This window comes from Vulpes vulpes, chromosome 12, assembly GCF_048418805.1.
Source record: "Vulpes vulpes isolate BD-2025 chromosome 12, VulVul3, whole genome shotgun sequence".
NCBI classification, from domain to species: Eukaryota; Metazoa; Chordata; class Mammalia; order Carnivora; family Canidae; genus Vulpes; species Vulpes vulpes.
Window position 1 is genome coordinate 165,391,719 of NC_132791.1, and position 19,132 is coordinate 165,410,850.

The following is a 19,132-nucleotide window of genomic DNA, read 5'->3' on the forward strand; positions in this document are numbered from 1 at the left end:
ATGTCAACGAGGTGACCACAGCTCAGAGAGGGTGATGGCTTGCCTGAGGTCACACAGTGGGAACAGAGCTAGGATTCTTAGATGCCACTCCTGCACTCAGAACGCAGAACTCAAGCGTTCCTGGGCCCGTCCTGACCCCCAGTGTGTCTCAGTGGCTTTGCTATTGCCTCACCCCCTGAAAAGTCACAGCCAACTCGGAGGGCACAGAGCACTTGCTGTGGGCAGGGCCACCTGAGCCCCTTTGCCATCAGTCCGATGGGGTGGCCAGAACACCTGCCCAGGGCCACAGTCCAGGTGCTGTCCAGAACCAGCTGTCCCCCTCCTGAGTTTCCCAGACCCAGGAGACCTTCTGTGCTCAGCGCTTGTCCTGCTTCCCCAGAACTGGGGAGCTGAAGGCACGGGAGGACGTTGGGAGATGGAGAACCCAGAAGGAGCCATGGCAATCTAATGTCTGTGTGACCTAACTTCAGCCTGATGTCCTTCGCTCTGTCCAAGTAGAAGCAAGCACATGTCAGGGGCAGCATTTGACCAGGACATGAGGTCAGCAGTCAGGGACCATGGGGCCAGAGTAGGAGCAGGGGGCCATGAGGCACAGCTGCCCGCAGGTCCCTGAGGCAGTGACGGCAGTGTGGGTCAGGGTGGGAGCAGGGTCCACGGGGCTGATGTCTCCAACTGATGGACGTCCTGGTTTTCTTCCCACCTGACTGATCCGGGGGCTTTTGATGATATTCTTGGTAAGGGCCACCTGGACGGTGCTTTGACACTGCCTCTGTATCCTGTCCCTTTCATCACTGACCCAGTTCTGGGGAACTTTTCAGCAGGGCAGGACTAACCAGGTGCTCAGCTGCCTTCTATCTGTCCCCCAACACTCTGGAATCTGGGGTCCCCCTGCAACAGTGAAAACAGGCATGGAAAGGAGGGGCCAACCACAGCCCTGCAGCTGAGTACTAGGGAGCCGGGTCTCACACACACCTACTTGCTGCCCCACGTGGCCCCCTGGCAGCAGTCGAGTGCCTGTGACCAGGTCCTTCAGAAGGGCCAGACCCCAGTGGACCTCAGCACTCTGGAGGGACAGCCCCGAGGAGGTGGGTGGAGGCATAGGGGCCTCCACTCCCAGGACAGTGGGTCTGAGACTCTGGAAGGCCAGTCCACTCTTCCAATGCCCATGGCCCTTCTCCAGGGCCTGGACGGCCAGACAGTGCTCCTGTAGCCTGCCAACAGGGAGCTGGTCCTTGCTGGCAGCCCTGGGCTGGGCCCTCTATGGCTGTCTAGCCAGCACTCGCTCCCTGCCCCCATCAGCCATTCCCCATCCCATGGGCTTTGAATCGGCTGTGTTCTGGTTCTAGTTTACCTAAGGGCACCTCCAGGGCCTAGCATGCAGTAGGTGTTCAATAGGTACTCTGTACCCCCTGCTCTACCCTGTCCTAGAACCACATGAAGAAGACACACTTAGGGAAGAGAGAGGAGCTGCTGGCACTGCTGGCAGGCACTGCTGGCAAGGGATTCTGTGCCTGGCCCCTTTCTTTTTTTATAGACTTTATTTGAGAGAGAGAGAGAGGGAGAGAGAGAATGAACTGGGGGAAGGGCAGTCAGAGGGAGAAGCAGAACCTCCCCTCCACCATGCTGAGCAGGGATCCCAAAGTGCGACTCCATCCCAGGACCCCAGGATCCTGACCTGAGCCCAAGGCAGACTTTCACCCAGAGACCTGAGGCACCCCCCTTATTTTCATTATTGATGTCCCCTCCCAAGAGCCCCATGAGGCAGACATGTGTGCAGGACACTACAGCAGGGGATGAGGGGTCCGCCAGAGCCTGTATCTGGGACCCTCTTGAATGAAAGCCCTGTGAAGGCAGGGCTGTGCTATGGCTGGCTTTGCCCTGCAGCCAGGGATCATGCCTGGTGCACAGTAGGAGCTAGATATACTTGAGGGAATGTTCGCCCTTCATGTCACCTTCTGCATCCCCTGGCGTGCTGCCCATCTGTCTGCCCCATCATTAGGCTCTGCTACCTTTGGGGCCTAACACCCTCCCCCCTCTGTAGTTCCCCCTACTTGGTTGGCACTTGCTGCTTGTTGAAAGTCCCTTGGTCGGTGCCAGGCAGCCCAGAGCCAAACCTGGGCCAGCATGCTCATATGTCTGGTCAGTCTGAGCAACTGAAGACTGATTGTGGCTGATGGAGCCACAAATGACCAAACACTGGGAAAGCCCTGGAACTGGTGGGGATGATGCCTACGCCCATGGAGCAGATGCTGAGGCTGCGGCACTAAGGAGACCCGGCCTGCTACAGGAAGTGGAACAGAGAGTAAGGTGCCTTCAGCTCCTACAAAAGCATGGAGTTCTGCTTCTCCCAAGACTAAAAAAAAAAATTCACAATGTGAATTCTGATGCCAGAGTCAAAAGAATAACTAATGTCCACTACAGGGGCCAAGCAGTGGTCTTCCTACTACGCCACATTGTCTCTTAAAAGAGAGCACATTTCAGCTCCAGCCCACATGCTCAAGATACAAGCAAGGCTCAGGGAGCCTGGCTGTCTCAGTTGGCAGAGCATCTGATTCTTCATCAATCACCAGGTCATGAGTTCGAGCCCTATGTTGGGTGCAGAGACTACTTTTCAAAAAAGATTTTTAAAAAGATATAAGCAAGACTCAAAAGGAAAAGAATAAACTGGAAAAAAATCTGTCAACATATGACAACAGGCAAATTTCCTTAATATGCAAAGAGCTGGTGCAATTCAAGAAAATGACAAAAATCACAATAGAAAAATGGACGTGACAGATGAACCAAAAAAAAAAAGATAATTTGGGGACGCCTGGGTGGCTCAGCGGTTGAGTGTCTGCCTTTGGCTCTGGGCCGGGATCGAGTCCCGCCATCAGGCTCCCTGCATGGAGCCTGCTTCTCCCTCTGCCTGTGTCTCTGCCTCTCTGTGTGTCTCTCATGAATAAATAAGATCTTTAACAAAAAAAAAAAGATAATTTGCCAACAAATATGAGATGATAGCCTTAGCTTCTAAACAAATAAAAAAATACAAGTTTAAACAGAGCATTCCAGGGGCACCTGGGTGGCTCAGTCAGTAAAGCGTCTGCCGGCGGTTCTGGTCATGATCTCGGGACCCTGGAACCAAGCCTGGTGTTGAGCTCCCTACTAAGCGGGCAGTCTGCTTCTCCCTTTGCTTGTGTTCTTTCTCTCGTTCACCCTCTCAAATAAATAAAATCTTTAAAAAATCACATACTCTTCTGACTGAGTCTGCCTCGTGCACCTCCATTTGCTTTCATAAGAACAAAAGGCTCCCCCAAAAAACAACACAAAACAAAATACCCCGATGTTTCATTTGTTTTTTAAAGATTTATTTACTTAGAAGGGGATCCCTGGGTGGCTCAGCAGTTGAGCATCTGCCTTTAGCTCAGGGCCAGGATCGAGTCCCACATCGGGCTCCCTGCATGGAGCCTGCTTCTCCCTCTGCCTCTCTCTCTGTGTGTCTCTCATGAATAAATAAAAATCTTTTTTTTTATAAATAAAAATCTTTAAAAACATATATAAAGATTTATTTACTTAGAGCGAGAGCACAAGAGCACATATGGGGGGGCAGAGGGAGAGAGAATCCCAAGTCTGATGCAGGGCTCGATCTCACAACCCTGAGATTAAAAAAAAACAAAAAACAAAAAAACCACACACACACAAAAAAGCCCAAAACCAAAACAAAACCAAACACTGAGATTCATTGACAGCATCACCCAGCCACCCCAAGACCCAGGTATCTATATGAGAACATAACTTTATGTAACCCATTGTGGGCAGAAGTCATTCTAGGGGTGTGGAGGGTGGGTAGAGGTGGAAAGGGACAACTTTCTCTTCTGTTTATGCTTTTCTCTCTTCTCCATTTTAAACAAAGAGGACTTTTCTAACTTAGAAAAAAATAAAAAATGGGCAGCCCTGCTGGCCCAGCGGTTTGGCACCACCTTCGGCCGGGGGTGTGATCCTGGACACCCAGGATCGAGTCCCATATCAGGCTCCTTGCATGGAGCCTGCTTCTCTCCCTCAGTGTCTCTGGCTCTCTCTCTGTCATGAATAAATAAAATCTTTTAAAAAAGTAAAAAAGGAAAGAAAAAATGTAACTAAGTGAACACCTAGAAACCATAGGAGAAAACACGATGGGTACAACTACCTACAAATGAAAATACAAACGTGAGACACAAGAAAAGAGCCCTTAGCCCTTTACACGGACCTGTACCTTCTCTCTGGCTCCAACTGAGGTTAAGTCGGAAAAAGCCTAAATAATGTCAAACAATTGAAGTTTTCCTTTAAATTACAACGGTTTCAAGCAAGTGGAAATTAATGTTAATTCTTCCTTTAAAAAATACAATTGGGGGATCCCTGGGTGGCGCAGCGGTTTGGCGCCTGCCTTTGGCCCAGGGCGCGATCCTGGAGACCTGGGATCGCATCCCACATCGGGCTCCCGGTGCATGGAGCCTGCTTCTCCCTCTGCCTATGTCTCTGCCTCTCTCTTTCTCTCTCTGTGACTATCATAAATAAATAAAAATTTAAAAAAAAATACAATTGTAGCTATTTTAACAGAGAAATGTGCCCCATGGGCCATCTTGTGGGCAGCGCAGCCCGAGCACCCCTGCTGGCCGCTGAGGGCATTGCTGGCAACACCCACGTACCCACTTTGGGAATCTGGCCCCAGAAGGCACCTGTAACCCAGAATATGGTGCTAACAAGTGGAACCACCTGTGTGTCAGATCCTGCCTGCTTCTCCACATAGGAAGCCCACGCCTGTTAATGGACTTCCATCCAGGGGCACACAGGGATAAAGGGATCAGGGCCTGTATTCATTTTTCAGTCACCGTACAGTAGTGCTAAAACCGTACTCCCAATCAAAGCAGACCACAGCTGGGCTCCCTGCTCAGGTGCTTCTCAGAGGCCGCCTAGGAACTCACCTCCTCACCCAGATGGCATAGGGGCCCATTCTCTCACTGCTGTATCCCTTACAAGTGGCTGCTCCCTCAAGGCTGGCAGCAAGTTTCTGCCGCCTCAGGAGACACATGGCGGGGTCAGGAGCCACCTTCCCAGAAACGGTTCTGCCCAGACTCAAGGGGAAATCTTCCAGGAGCCCGAATCCTAGGGCCTTTTTTCTTTTTTTAAATTAGACATCTGGTTTATTCAAACATTAGGCCTACTGAAGACAATTAACAGAGCTCATGGAGTGGGGGAGGGGACCCATCCAGCACCTGCTTTACTGCAAATTTCCTGGGGACAAAATTTATGCATTCTGTACTACAGTCTCACCCTAAAGCATCCACATGTGCTTGATATTAATGAGAAATGGCCAGTGGGCAAAGGAACGCCTCCTCCTGGTGGTGCTGCCACGGAGCTGCCACACACACAGAGCAATGCTGGCAGGGCGGGGGACGGCTCCAAGCACCTAGGGTACCTGCATCCCTACCAGGTGTGGAGTTCACTCTCAATCTGTCTCTAGTGTGGCTCATGGCCCAGGTGCATGGGATCAGGCCTACTTCCTGCCTGGCTTCATCAGATGGCACATCCAGTTCACCTGCTGGGTGCAGGCCCATCTTGCTTCCCAAACACCCAGGGTGCTGAGCTGAGTGGAAGGAACTCAGGGGATCAGACTAGTCAAGGTGATCTAGCACAGCTGCCACCACCACGGGACAACCCAATGAACAGGGTCCTAAAACAGGGGTCCCCCACCCCGCCTTTCTCCAGCACACTCGCACTCACCAACAGCAGGTGCCTGGCCTGTTCCTGATACTCCGCACACCTGCAGAGGCCTTTTGTCCTGGTGGCACAATGCCAGAAGGCGTAGAGCGAAGGTGAAGCAACATCTAAGGGCCCCCCGTGTTTCTTCCCTTCACTCCAAGGCTGGAGCACAGGGGCCACTGCCCCAGAGGTATGGGCTTCCCAGCCCATGTCCAGCTTAGTCGAGCTCACCAGGTTTCTCAACACAAACCAGGCAGGATGGCCACCACTAACGATCCAGATGCAGCACCAGTTCATTCCCTCTGCACAGGACTGTCAGGGACAGAGCCTAGGCTCCTCAACTCAAATCTCCACCTCCGCTGACCCTCACACAAGAGCATGGAAGTAAGCAGCTCATCAACTGTTCGCTTTGGATGTACAAGAAATGAAGAGCCTTTCAAACCTTCTATTAGATGAAAACCTACTCCGGCTTTGGTTCCAAACAAGCCCAAGTGACAGCACAGGTCCTGGGTCAGGACACCAGTGATGTGGCTGCTGGGTACAAAATCACGTCATTCATTAGTGGTCAGGTCAGTGAAAACCTGTACTTGCACAGCTGGAGCATCCAGACACCCTCCCAAGCTCCTCATCACAGCAGGCCCTGCTGGGAGCTCCCACCTTACTGTCATTTGTGGAGAAACCAGCTTTGGTTTCAAAGGATCTTGGGCACCATGTGCCACAAGGGATCCAGCTCAAGCCCTGCTCCAGTGCCAGCCTTCCCCTAGGATGGGTAATGAAGCTACCCTGGCCTCTGCCTAGCCACCACACAGGCACAGTGGCTTGAGGATGGGTTCAGGGCAGCCTGCATGACTTGCAAACCTGGATAAAGGGACTGCTATTCAGAACAGCAGACATGCACACCAGTCTGGGAAGATGTAGCCCCAAGTCCTGAGATAGGTAACTGGGAACTACTCTGGTTAACAAGGACTCCTTGCAACACCTGCACAAGAAAGGTACTGATGTTATTTAGTCACTGTACTGCCCTGCAAAGGTGCCATCACCCCTGCCAGGTCTCAGGTCCCCTCAGAGGAGAACGCCATCACATGGAGACAGCAAGCAGCAGGAGTTGCCAATAGCACTTTATTTTTTCTTTTCAACATCCTGTTCTGCAGCTTCCTTGGCCCTTTTTGCCCGGATGCCAAAAAGCCGGGCATTGGCACGGGCCATGCGGAGGCTGGCAAATGCCTTGAAGTTCTTCTCCTCTTCTGTGATGACTCTGGCCTTCTCCTTCTTGTAGACCTGGAGGGGGACACAGGGTGTGTCAAACCTTCGTCTGCAGGAGGGTCCATGACTATGTCAGCAAAACCTCTGACAAGAGGAGGTAAAGGCTACACATGCCCACCCTCAGCTTCAAAACCACTATGATTCCACCAAGGAGACATGACAGTGAGCCTCCCTAGGACATAACACCACAACCACCTCAGGTGTTTGCAGAGAGTGGAGGCTGGATACCAGGTCACACCAGAGACCTTGGACAGAGGGAGCCCACCTCCCTTGCCACAGGAACCTCAGGGGCCCAGTCAGGGGCCCAGGCATTTGCTGGATCCTCGGAAATGTCCAAACAATGACCCGTGGCCTGGCCTTTCCGAATAGCAGCAGGGGTGTGTATGAGACAATCAAGTCCCCAGAGATAAAGGCAAGGCCCTCCCTCCAGGAGCCCATGAAGAAGGAAAGATGCTCTCTCCAGAGTTTCCCACAAACCCAGCAAGTTTCCCACAAACCCAGACATCTCCACACAGCCTGGGTGCCACCCTGCAACCAGCACCCCCCCCCCCCAGCATTCATGGTGGATCCCTACTTACATTCCGTATGGGCATGACTGGTCCTGTCAGCTGTGTTGCCAGTTTGAGTTCTTCAGCCTGTTTGTTAAGGGGAAGGGAGTCGGCTGAGTTCTGCTCAAAGGCCCTGGGGCTGCAAGCATGTAACCTAGGACTCCAGTCCCACTTCCTGCTGGGGCCCTGTTCCATCAGCTGACAGCAGATGCACAGACCTGTGCCACAGCTGCCCAAACGTGAACCCTAGGTGCAGGCAGGCCCCCAGGATACTGACCTAGCTCCGAACCATCTATCTATCTCTGAAATCTTCCCCTAGGAATGCATACTTCATATACTGCATTTTAGAAAACGCTTTCGGTAACAAATGCTTAACTTCTAACTAAACTGAAATGATAACTCGTGTTAAGACACAAAAGAGGAGTTTCCAGGAGCAGCAGTGCACTTCCTGCCACTCTAGACGCTGAGGGAGTGAATTCTCAGGGTCTTTCTCCGCCTCCCGCCCGGCCTGTGACCTCTGGATGTTTGGGGGCACTCACTGAGCTGTCGCCCTTCTTGGGGGCTGAAGGCTTCCTGGGGAAGAGGATGAGCTTGGAGCGGTATTCCTTCAGCCGCTGCACGTTGGCCTGCAGGGACTCCGTGGACTTGTTCCGCCGCCGCGGGTCCACCGAGATGCCAATGGTCCGCGCCACCTTCTTGTGAATGCCGGCCACCTAACCGATAGAGGCCCATGAAGCCCCCTCACCCCACCCCGCCCCGTGCCGCCCGCCCCTGCCGCGCTTGGCCGTCAGATGGAAAAGGGTTCGAGTGTACTTTCATCACGTGAGTACAGCGATTCCGGAGACTGTCATCATTGGCCCGCGGGACCCCGGGTCCCCTCCACAGCCCCCCGAGCCCCCGCACTCACCCGGAGCTCCTCCAGGCTGAAGCCCCTGCCGGCCCGCACCTTCGTGTGGTACCTCACCGTGGGGCAGCGGACGATCGGCCGGATGGGCCCTGACGCAGGCCGCGGGGCGATGCGGCGGGCCTTGGCCTGGCGGGCCTTGCGTCTGCGCGGGGACAGGGGTGCGGGGGTCAGGGGTGCGGGGTGCGGGGTCAGGGGGCGCCCCTCCCACACCCCGCACGGCCGCTCACCTGCGGATTTTCCGCGCCGGCTGGTTGAACCACGTGGCCACGCGCCGCTGCCAGTCCTTGTGGAAGTGGGGCTTGAGGATCATGCCATTCCGGCTGGGCGCCATGGCGGCTACCTACGGGCCTGCGGGCGCGGGGAGCGAGTCAGGGTCGGGGCTCCGGCCGGCCCGCTCGCCCCCAGAGCCCGGACCACGGCCCTCTCCTGTCGGCAGCGCGGGCCCGAAGCCCCTCTGCGGCCGGGCCTGGAGCAGCCCGACACCGATGGCAGCGGATGGCAGCGGATGCCGCGGGATAGCACACTCACCTCCTCCTAGGGAGACAGGCCAGCGGAAAAGAACTGGCGGCGCGAAGCATGCTGGGATGGTACTGGGTCCGGCCAATCACAAAAGCGCCAAGCGTTCTGGCCAATCAGAATCGGGGATCGCAGAAGTGACGCGCACACCCTCCCAGCCACCCCCGCGGCCCCGCGCAGATATGGCGCCCTACGGTAGCGGCGTTCTGGTCGCCGGGCCCTGCTAGCGGACGGCGGGCTGTTGTAGGACTCAGCGGCCCTAAGTCAGGACGCCGGGGCCGGAGGAGAGCAGCAGCGCCTTAGCTCCCGCCCGCCACGGGACTCGGTACGTGCGCCTAACTCTAGGGCGTCGCCTCCGCGTCCCGTGCGTCCACACAGAGTGGACTCCTCCGGAGTGTTAGCTGTACGCGGTGCGTGAGGACTTGACCGGCGTGTTTGCGCAGCCCCGCGCAGCTGCCTTCGCTGGGCGGAGGGGTCGGGAGCCTTCCCCGAGGTCGGGTGCCTTCCCCCGGGGTCGGGAGCACTGCCCTGCTACCTGGGCGGAGACGAGCGCCCTAACACGTACCGAAAAGCTACATGGACCTCTGTGATCTGGACCCTGTGCTTCTCTCTACTGCGGGCAGGTCTACACCCAAGTAACCCTGCCGCCTTCCCACCGGCGCCCTAAACACGAGGCCTCTCGCTAATATAATTTAACCGACGTTGGAAGACCGTCGTGACCCAGGATGAGAAGTTTGATGGCCCGTGTGCTTCCCTGAGTGAATAGCTGCGGACTGAGTTTTCTGCTCTATTGAGACATCCTGGGATGTTAGAAAAATCGGGTTGACATTCACTGAGGACTTTAGGGTCTGGCTGGGGACACAGAACCCGTGTAATACAAGGGGCTAGCGGTCTGCACAGGCAGACGCACTGAGCCTGCCTGTTAGGAAGCTAGGACAGGGTAGCCCCTCTGTGGACAGCATCAGCACGTGCAGGCTGGGCCTGAAGGCCCCTCTTGGACTTGGAAGTGGTACCTGTCTGTGAACCTCTCTGGTCTGCCGCTTTCACACACAAAGGGGCTAAGCTTGGGGGAGTCAGCGACAAGCCCCTAAGAACGTGGCTGTGGAGTTGCCTTGGGCTCTACCTTTGTACTAGTTTTGGGATGTTGGGCACCTTATTTGCACTTTTCCTTCTGTGAAATGGAAGGATGGACTGTTGGGGCCACAGAACACAGCTCTACTTCCAGGTATGTGCTTGGAGCCCGGAAAGTGGCAGTGCGGGAGAGGAGGAGGGAGGAGAGTAGATGAACCCTCCTTGAGCCGTCTCGCAAACTGTGAGGGATTTTCTTTTTCTTTTTTTTTTTTTTTTTTAATTTTTATTTATCTAGGATAGTCACAGAGAGAGAGAGAGAGAGAGAGAGAGAGATACAGGCAGAGGGAGAAGCAGGCTCCATGCACCGGGAGCCTGACGTGGGATTCGATCCCGGGTCTCCAGGATCGCGCCCTGGGCCAAAGGCAGGCGCCAAACCGCTGCGCCACCCAGGGATCCCTGTGAGGGATTTTCTAGTGGAACTGGAGCTTGAGCCCACACTCGCTGTATCACAGCAGCATAACTGCAGCAGAGTGACGCTGGAGAAAACAGTTGTTGCATAAACACTTGCCTTGACCTGCACGGTGTCTTTGAATGTTCTCTTGTCAGATGTTAGGCTGCACCTCCCATGTCTCTCTCAGACACCCTTCACTGGATCATTGTGGATCAAGTACCTTGTTCTTTCTAATCTCAAACACATTCCTATCCCTGCCCCCAATTTCTCTTTCTGGACAGACCCCCAGACTTGCACACTTCCATCTGCCCTGACCCACATTTCCACTTAAGTTCCAGCCATGGGTCACTGGTTGGGGGAGAGAGGTCTGAAAATAAAACGCTGCTCAGAACCACGTTAGCGGTAAGAAAGTGACGTTGTAATTCAAGAATCTTGGTCTCCTGCGCACAGCATTGCAGATGCAGACTCCAGCATCCCATACTTGAATAGTCAACACACTGATTTCCTTAGAAAAGGGTGAAGGGAGCCCTGGGTGGCTCAGCGGTTTAGCTTTGCCTTTGGCACAGGGCGAGATCTTGGAGTCCTGGGATCAAGTCCCACATTGGGCTCCCTGCATGGGGGGTAGAAAAGGGTGCAGAATGATGAGGTCACACTGGTTCTGATGACAAATCCTTCAGGCGACAGGCTCGGCTTTCTTGTTGGGAAAGTCAGAATGAACTGTTGGCAACTATTAAGCAAGAGTCCTTTTTTTTTTTTTTTTTTTTTTTTTTTTAAGATTTATTTATTCATGAGAGACAGAGAGTCAGAGACAGGCAGAGAAGCAGGCTCCCCATGGGAAGCCCGATGCGGGACTTGGCCCTAGGACCCCAGCATCATGCCATGAACTGAAGGTAGATGCTCAACAACTGAGCCACCCAGGCATCCCAAGCAGGAGTCCTTCTAATACAAAAATGTGTCTGGCTCAAGCATTTTAATAATTGGTAGCATAGGGACAGGCCTTGTCCTCCTGGGCACAAGAATTCCACAACTTGCTCCAGGACTTTTGTACCAGACTTGGGCATGCCAGGGCCATAGAAGGAGCTAGCTCATGCCTCTGGGAACTGGACTCAAAGTGGCCGGCAATTCCTGGATGAACACCCCCGAAGGTATGGGAGAATGCTCCACACAGCCTCCCAGAATTTCCTTGCAAGACTGAGCCCCAGTTACTTAGCAGAACCTGCTCATTCAGTACCTGGACCTTACTGGTAACCTCTAGCTGCTGCTGTAGGTTTTGGTTTCAAAGAAATTCCACTTGACAGTCAACAAGTGTTTGGAGTCCTCTCAGACATACAGTCTTGATTTTGTAAATCAGTTTCATAGCAAAGTGATTTTTATTTTTTTTTTTAAGATTTATGTATTTATTCATTAGAGAGAGAGAAGCAGACTCCTTGCAGAGAGCCCGATGCGGAACTCGATCCCAGATCCCAGGATCAGATCCTGAGCTGAAGTCAGACACTCAACCCTGAGATACCCAGGCGTCCCTACAAAGTAATTTTTATAGTGGTTTTTGGGTGTGTGTGTGTGGGGGGGTTATATCCAAAAACACTTTGTAGAAATGAGTGTGCTATGTCATAAAAATATGGGCTGATGGTTGAATTTGGAAAAGCAGTAGCCCAGTAACAGGATAGGATACGTCATATTCACTACTTAATCACAGAACTCCTAACTTTCCATTGTCTCAGCTTTCCAGAATCATGGCCTACACAAAAATCAGCTGTAGGATAACTCAGGAGATTCCTATAACCTGAAGGAACACTTGACATCTGTGAAACGTGGCAGAAAGATTAGTATTATAATCATAAATTTTTTATTTAAAAGTTGCTAAGAGGGGATCCCTGGGTGGCACAGCGGTTTAGCGCCTGCCTTTGGCCCAGGGCGCGATCCTGGAGACCCGGGATCGAATCCCACATCAGGCTCCCGGGGCATGGAGCCTGCTTCTCCCTCTACCTGTGTCTCTGCCTCTCTCTCTCTCTCTCTGTGACTATCATAAATAAAAAATTTAAAAAAATAATAAAAAATAAAAGCTGCTAAGAGTAGGTCTTAAAAGTTACATCACAGAAAATATCTGCATGACAGATGTTAACTAGGCTCATTTTGATCGTTTTGCAACACATTCAAACGTTCAATCATATTGTAAACCTGAAACTAATATGCATATCAGACCAAAACAAACTTTTCATAAGCATAACAATCATGTTGATGAATGTAGATTACAGTGGAGAACAATTTGTATTACTTAAAAACATGGTAATTTTTAAACTTTTCACTCTTCTGCGGATGATTGCATTAAACATACCTGTTTACTTTTAAAAAGCAAAAAGTGTGTCACTGGGCACCCAGTTGGTTCAATCAGAAGAGCATGTGACTCTTGATCTCCAGGTCATGAATTTGAGCCCCAAGTTGGGTGTGGAGCTTACTAACAAAACTCTGTCTTAGGGAGTTCCAGAAGCTACATTTAGCCCTCTAATACCCACTGTGCTGAGGGGAGGGCAGAGGGTTGAGTACACAGGTGGCCCAGTGTGGTCTGGCTGCTCCAGGGAACCACCTGCAGTTGGAGAAGGCTCTTTAGGGGCGGAGTGAGAGGCAGCCTCAGGCCCTGATGAGGTAGCAAGAGGAGGTTTAACTTCTGGCACTCTTCTTGAGTACCAGATACTCGATGACCTGGAGGGGATGTCACTTATGACCAGTTGGAGAACCAAAGTTTGCAAACAACTTGCTTCTATAAATCAGCACAGTGAGACTCCCTCACTGCATGGCGGAGCCTGCTCCCATTAGTGAGTGCTAGGGAGTCGGGCTCCACCTGTCTCTACCATAGTGAGGGGCCACTTTTCCTGCCATTTACATTCGATTCCTGAGTATCTTCTGGTGCACAGTAAACAATTTTCCAAAGGCCACTTTAACGGTAAAGTATATGGGGGATGAGCTTGACCACATTTACAGTTCAGGACAGAGGGTGCCACCCTGGGGCAGAGACCAGAACCCTCCTAACCACATGCTCATCTGTGGAAGTGAACTTGGGGAACTGGGGCAAAGGCAAGAGTGCCCTCTCAGAGCTGCGACCTGTACCTGCCCACATCCTGCCATTTCCTCAGGGCACAGATTGTGGAATGGGCAACAGAACAACCCATTATGTCAGGATGTGCCCATAATCAAACCATGGCTCCCAATGTCAGTGCACAGGATGTGTGTGCTGCATGCCCCTGGGGACAAGGAGCCGAATGCACTGCACTTGTTGCAAGGAGGGTGTGTCCTAGGGCCTCTACCCACCAGATTCCTACAAAAGGGACTCTTCAACAGATTATCATGTGGATGAAATAATAAACTGAAACACGTGACCCTGTGTTGAGATAGAGCTGGCCATGTGGTACAAAGATGGACTCTCCGCCCACAGAATTTACTAGAAAGTACCATAGCAGGTCTCAGGGGTGTCTGTCTCCCCACTACCCATGCTGGGGTGCTGGGGGCCAGAGCAGCAAGGAAAGGCTCTCATGCTCATGTCCACAAAGCAGCAGGTGGCAGTGCTTTAATGCTGTAGAGCCCAGTGCCTGTCCCCAGTGCTGCCCCTGTGGGTGTGTGAGCACGAGAGCAGGGCCCAGCAAGGGAGGATAAGCCAGTCAGCTCAGAGGGGCCTTTCATCGCCAATCATGTCAGCATTCTGATGAGGCCAGAGGAGCTGAGGAGAGAACAAGCTATTGGGGGCCTGAATGCAGTGCTGCCTCTGGTCTGCCCAGCACCCCCAAAATAACAGTGTCACAGACCTGGGACCTGCACACTAGTACCCTCCCCATGGGTGGGAGAAGGCTCTACAAACAAAGCTAAATTGCCTGAAGAAACATTTACTATTCACAAGCAGGGAAACCAATAAATAGATCCCAGAAGCCTTTCAGAGACCAGTGGGGGCTGGGAGAAACGGGCATGGTGGGGTGGGTGGTGGCACTAAGTAAGGAGTTCCTTCCTGCGGCTGGCAGGAGCACCACATCCCCGCAGACAGTTGAGGAGGTCCAACTATTTGGGCCAAGATGGCTCCTCCCCTCGAAGTGGGGGCTGCTGAGGTGCCTCCTCCTCCCCAGCATCTTGCTTCTCCCTCTCGGCCTCACTCCACCTCTGAGGTGCGATCATCTTCTTGGGGCCGTGAGGTGGCGGACCGATGAGGGCCTCGATATCCTCATAGTTGATCACTTCCTTCTCCAACAGGGCATTCGCCAGCTAAGGGAACAAACAGGGCAGTGTATGAGTCCCAGACAAGGACACAGAAGAGCCTTCTGAAAGCAGAGCACCCGGGAGGGGGTGGGTGTCTGTGAGCGGACGCCCGGGGCAGCCCACTTTCCCAGGAAGCTGTGAACACAGGCAGCTCGAACACAGAATCCCTCCCTGTCTCAACCTTGGAGATGGTCTCCCAGCTGCCAGCCTCATTAATTCTTCTGCTTCCCTTCCAAATCTGTTTTCTGAGGCAACTTCGATTTCCTTTCCCAAACAAGGTGTATGTGTGCGTGTGTCTGTACATGGGAGAGCGAGTGGAGGCTGGAATGTGTTTGTGTGTGTAGGGGGGTGCTCGTGCTGAAGTGTGGGGAGGGAGCCTCTGCCATCCTGGATGTGGTCGTGTGTGTGTGCGCGTGCGCGGCACACCGGCAGCCCATCCATCTCTGATGGCTCCATCATGGCCACAAGGAACACTGTCCCAGGCACCTCTGACTAGGGCCACTGCATCCTCAGTGGGGCAGTTCCGGTGCACTGCTAAGCCCTGTAACCTCCCAATAGGGCAAAGGCAGGATGTTCTGGGCCCCACACAGGGAGCCTGAGTCCTGCCAAGCAGCAGCCACAGTGTGGTACCAGGATCTTATTAACAGCAGATTCTGGCTCAGCTCTGCACTGCTCACAAGCCCCAGGAAGCAGGTGCTGCTGGCCTGGGGGCAACATGCTTAATTCCCTGCCTGGCGGAGCAGCTGCCTCCCATGACTGGAGTAAGAGGCAGTGGAGAAACAATGAGCTGCCCATTTCTACGAGGGACATGGGAAGTGCCCACTTCAGGAGTCCTCTTCCCAGTCTGTCTATGAGAACCACAAATCTCAAGGGTAAGACCTTCTACACACACCAAACCATTGGTCCTACAGCTGACAGAGTGGTCAGCAACAGGTAACAAAGTCCAAGCCCAGGGAAACCTAACAAGAAATCACAAGGAAACATAATATGGGGTCCTGGAACAGGAAAGGACATTGAGTGTAAACAGTGTGGGCTTGAGTTAACGAGGTATCAACACTGGTTCAGGAACACCTGAGTGTCTCAGTGGTTAAGCGTCTGCCTTTGGCTCAGATCCCAGAGTCCCGGGATCGAGTCCCTCACTGGGACCTCTGCATGGAGCCTGCTTCTCCTTCTGCCTGTGTCTCTGCCTCTCCTTCCCTCTCTCTCTCTGCATCTCTCATGAATAAATAAAAAATCTAAAAACAAAACAAAACAAATACTGATACACTAGGTCGTGGAAAATGCACCATGTTGACAGAAAATTTTAACAATACAGAAAACTGGCATAGGGTAGAAGGAGCTCCGTGCTATGTCTGCAGCTTTGTCTATAAATCTAAAATGATTGTAAACTTTAAAATAATTCAGTTTAAAAATTCCAGGAAAGGGGCACTGGACTGGCTCAGTTGACCGTGTGACTGTTGATCTCAGGGTTGAGAGTTCAAGCCCCACACTTGGCAGAGAGATTACTTAAACATAAAAATAAAATAAAATTCCAAGGAAAACTTAAGAGCTGGGAACAAGTAAGGGAAGCTGACCACATAGTGATAACCACTGAAACCTGATGTTCCTCTGCCCACATAGAACGGACTGGCTGGTCGTGTTCATAAGCTAAAAAGGAGATATGAGAAATGTCAGAGTTCACTTGTACTGGGTTAGACACAGTGGCCCTGTTCTCTATGGCTCTGTGTACTCCTGTGAGAAGCACTGTGTAGTGATGGCTGCCTGCCCTTTGGGGGGACAGGCTGGTACCCAGAGCCTCACCGCCTGCAGCTTGTCCAGGTTGTCCTGCAGTACCTTCTCTGTGTGCCTATAGGCCTTTGCCACGAGCAGTTTTGCTTCCTGCCAAAGAAAGACAACAGATCTGTAATGGGGAAGGTACCAACAAACACAACGTCCCCTGTGGCCGACTCTGGCACCAGAGCACATGAGAGAGCCTCAGGGTCAGGGACACAGCCTTTATCTCACCGTGGCCAGGAGGGCTCAGCTGCCAATAGCATTTCCTGCCCCTACCCTGTCCCCTGGGAATGCCCCTGCTCAAGGTGCCAGCCCACCAGCTCCTGAAGCTGGGAAGCCTATGTCTGTGCTCCCTGCCTGCAGCCACCTCACACATGCGCCAGCCCAAACACTGCCCTGGTCCAGTCTCACGGGGAGCATGCAGCATGTCCTGCAGGTGCAGCAACCACTGGGCACTGGCTGTATCATTTGAGGTATTTGTTCTATCTCCTTTCTGGTTTCACATCGCAGACAATGTCCCCAAGAGCCATACAAGTCCTCCCCTAAGAACAGACACTCAGCGGGTGAGGACTGGAATGCCTTTGATGTGAACCACACAGCTGGGCCCTCAGCTCAGTGTGGCAGTGGGCATGGCGCCAGCATGTGAGAGACCCACCTCCTAACCCCAGCATACGACAGGATGGAGCTGATGCCCAACACATTGTATAGACTCACATGATCCATCATCTGCTGCAGGCCCTGGCTGAAGGGGCGCCGTCCAATGCCTGTGAGGCCCTCCTGCACCTCAGGAAAGGAGACGGGCCCAATGCTTGGTGCCATCCCAAATTGCTTCACCATAGAGTAGGCAATGCGTGTGACCTTCCTCAGGTCGTCCTGAGCCCCTGGAGCGTGGGGTCAAGAAAGGGGTTTCTTTCCTGACAGTGCTAAATCAGGGCACACTGGGGCCCCCACTGGCATAGGCTTGGGCCTGACAGCGAGGACCCAGGGTACAGCTGTATCCTATTACTGTTCCTTGAAAGTCTTCAAACTCTAAGTTACCACCGGGATGCACATCTGGGTTCACTTCCCCAGCAGTTTTGCAGAGGTTCACGTATCACGCTGAACCACAATGTCACTGGGAATGAGAAAGGCACATCTCCACTTCCTGTCTGGGCATCCAGGGAAGTAATAGCTTGAGAACACTTGCTGACATTCAGAAATACATTTGTATCCTACTATTCAGATTCCCTCTCCCACTACCATGCAAAAGGCACAGTGGGTGTGAAAGTGCTTCGAAAACTCCTGCAGGGGCCAGATTCTCACCAGAAGTGACTTTGTTGAAGGAGATGGTCTCCGACACACGGCCGCCCAAGGCCATGCACATGCGCTCAAACAGCTGCTCCTTGGTGAAGAGGTACTGGTCTCTTGGAAGCATTTGAGCAAAGCCCAGTGCTGCATTCGTCCGTGGTGCAATGGAGACCTGTAGAATGTCATGTGGCTGAGTTAGCAGGCAGAATTCATACTTTAAAGATGCAGGTGGGGAAAGGTCAGACACATCTTTAACTGGAGGGTTTCAAAGCAGTCAAAGCAAATCAGCACTGGCCCTATTTTGTTAACAGAGACCCTGTCCTTGAGGGAGAATGGCTCATGCATGCTGTTGGGCTATGTCTTCCTTGCGCATCCCTAAAGTACAATAGCAAAGACAGGGCCTCTTGGGTAAAGCCAACCAAGAAGGAGTCGGGGGACAAACATGCCCCCTCCCCATCCTCCTGTCACCCCCTGCCGCTGTGGGTGCATGGCATGGCTTGGGTCCCTTGAGATCCTGGCTTGGGGACACCAAGTACAAGGGGGACTCCCCTTGCCTCCCCACTGGCCCAACAACAAGGTGTGCACACAGGGGTAGGGGGCCGCCCTGGCAGAACAGGACCTGCCCCATGAGCAGCAAGTGGGGCCTTAGGGGCAGCAGGAGGACCAGCTCCCAACGCCCTGGGCATGTGAGAGGAAACTTCAAATCTAACACTGTAGCAAGTCACAACATAAATGCCTGTCAACAACTGTGGGCCCGGTAAATGGAACTGCCCCATCTTCCCTGCTGAGCAGCAGGTTCTCATCCTGACAGATGTGTCTTTTGGACACTAAATGAAGTGATAATCTTAAGGAAATTTAAAATTATGACATAAACTTCACTTGGAATTTTTCTATATTAATTTTTATTTTACTTTTTGAGATACTGCATTAAAGCATCTGTCTTGAACTCTGCCTTCTTCAGCCTTGGCTTGACCCAGATCACCAGACCCTGGACTTCCAGCCCTCTGGGGAGTATAGAAAAGGGACTGGCCTGATCAACTGGGTGTCGTCAGATGCAAGCAGACTAACCACCTACATGGCTGCACCTAACTCTCCTGAAAAGAAGTTAAGGACAGGAAATGCTAAGACGCAGGCCGGTAATCACCACGCATCCCCATGTTTGGTGCTGGGGACGTGCGGTGCTGTAGCTCCCACCCCACATTGTGGAACCAGAGCACCTGTGGGGCTCTTCTCCAGGCAGTATGTCAGGTCTGTGTGGAGGGCACAATTATGTCTGCACCCACATCCCAGGGGGAGTTGTTTATGATATTAGCAGTGGGTACGAATAAATTTCCAAGTTCACAAATGCCTACAAGAGTGTTT

The 19,132-nt window shown here is 52.7% G+C and overlaps 2 protein-coding genes, 1 long non-coding RNA gene and 1 other non-coding gene across 6 annotated transcripts in view; 1 reads left to right on the plus strand and 3 right to left on the minus strand.

Moving 5' to 3' along the window:
• Positions 1-6,817: 6,817 nt before the first annotated feature.
• On the minus strand, positions 6,818-9,091 carry RPL13 (ribosomal protein L13). Of its 2 annotated transcripts, XM_072731311.1 has the most exons (6): positions 8,962-9,091; positions 8,661-8,781; positions 8,434-8,575; positions 8,066-8,239; positions 7,557-7,613; positions 6,818-6,993 (listed from the first exon to the last, which is right to left on the minus strand). In XM_072731311.1, exons 2-6 carry the CDS (start codon positions 8,762-8,764, stop codon positions 6,835-6,837), a joined length of 636 nt encoding a protein of 211 aa, XP_072587412.1. In that variant the 5' UTR covers positions 8,765-8,781; positions 8,962-9,091; the 3' UTR covers positions 6,818-6,834. The 2 variants fall into 2 exon arrangements, with proteins under 2 accessions (XP_072587412.1, XP_072587411.1); XM_072731310.1 differs by lacking the exon at positions 8,962-9,091 and having other exon boundaries at positions 8,661-8,877.
• On the minus strand, positions 8,300-8,379 carry LOC112924728 (small nucleolar RNA MBII-202). Its single transcript, XR_003235951.1, has one exon. It is a non-coding gene; the product is annotated as a small nucleolar RNA MBII-202 (small nucleolar RNA).
• A 24-nt stretch (positions 9,092-9,115) lies between the features above and the next one.
• LOC140594778 (uncharacterized) lies at positions 9,116-19,119 on the plus strand. Its single transcript, XR_011996082.1, has 2 exons — positions 9,116-10,174; positions 18,732-19,119. It is a non-coding gene; the product is annotated as an uncharacterized lncRNA (long non-coding RNA).
• SPG7 (SPG7 matrix AAA peptidase subunit, paraplegin) overlaps positions 12,684-19,132 on the minus strand; it is a 40,532-nt gene continuing 34,083 nt past the window's right edge. Inside the window, exons 14-17 of one of the 2 annotated variants that reach the window (XM_026005000.2) lie at positions 17,786-17,942; positions 17,198-17,364; positions 16,511-16,588; positions 12,684-14,716 (exon numbers count right to left, since the gene is read on the minus strand). In XM_026005000.2, the coding sequence (XP_025860785.1) occupies positions 14,516-14,716; positions 16,511-16,588; positions 17,198-17,364; positions 17,786-17,942 (603 nt within the window). In that variant the 3' untranslated portion in view covers positions 12,684-14,515. The remainder of the gene's footprint in view (positions 14,717-16,510; positions 16,589-17,197; positions 17,365-17,785; positions 17,943-19,132) is intronic. The other variant, XM_026005001.2, reaches the window with a different exon arrangement.

Bases quoted from the DNA above. Each gene is read 5' to 3' on its own strand.
- RPL13 (XM_072731311.1), bottom strand. From the start codon at position 8,764: ATGGCGCCCAGCCGGAATGGCATGATCCTCAAGCCCCACTTCCACAAG. The intron at 7,614-8,065 runs GTGAGTGCCCCC...CTTAACAAACAG, and splicing joins CCAAGAAGGGCGACAGCTCA to GCTGAAGAACTCAAACTGGC. The intron at 6,994-7,556 runs GTAAGTAGGGAT...GTCCCCCTCCAG, and splicing joins CAGTCATGCCCATACGGAAT to GTCTACAAGAAGGAGAAGGC.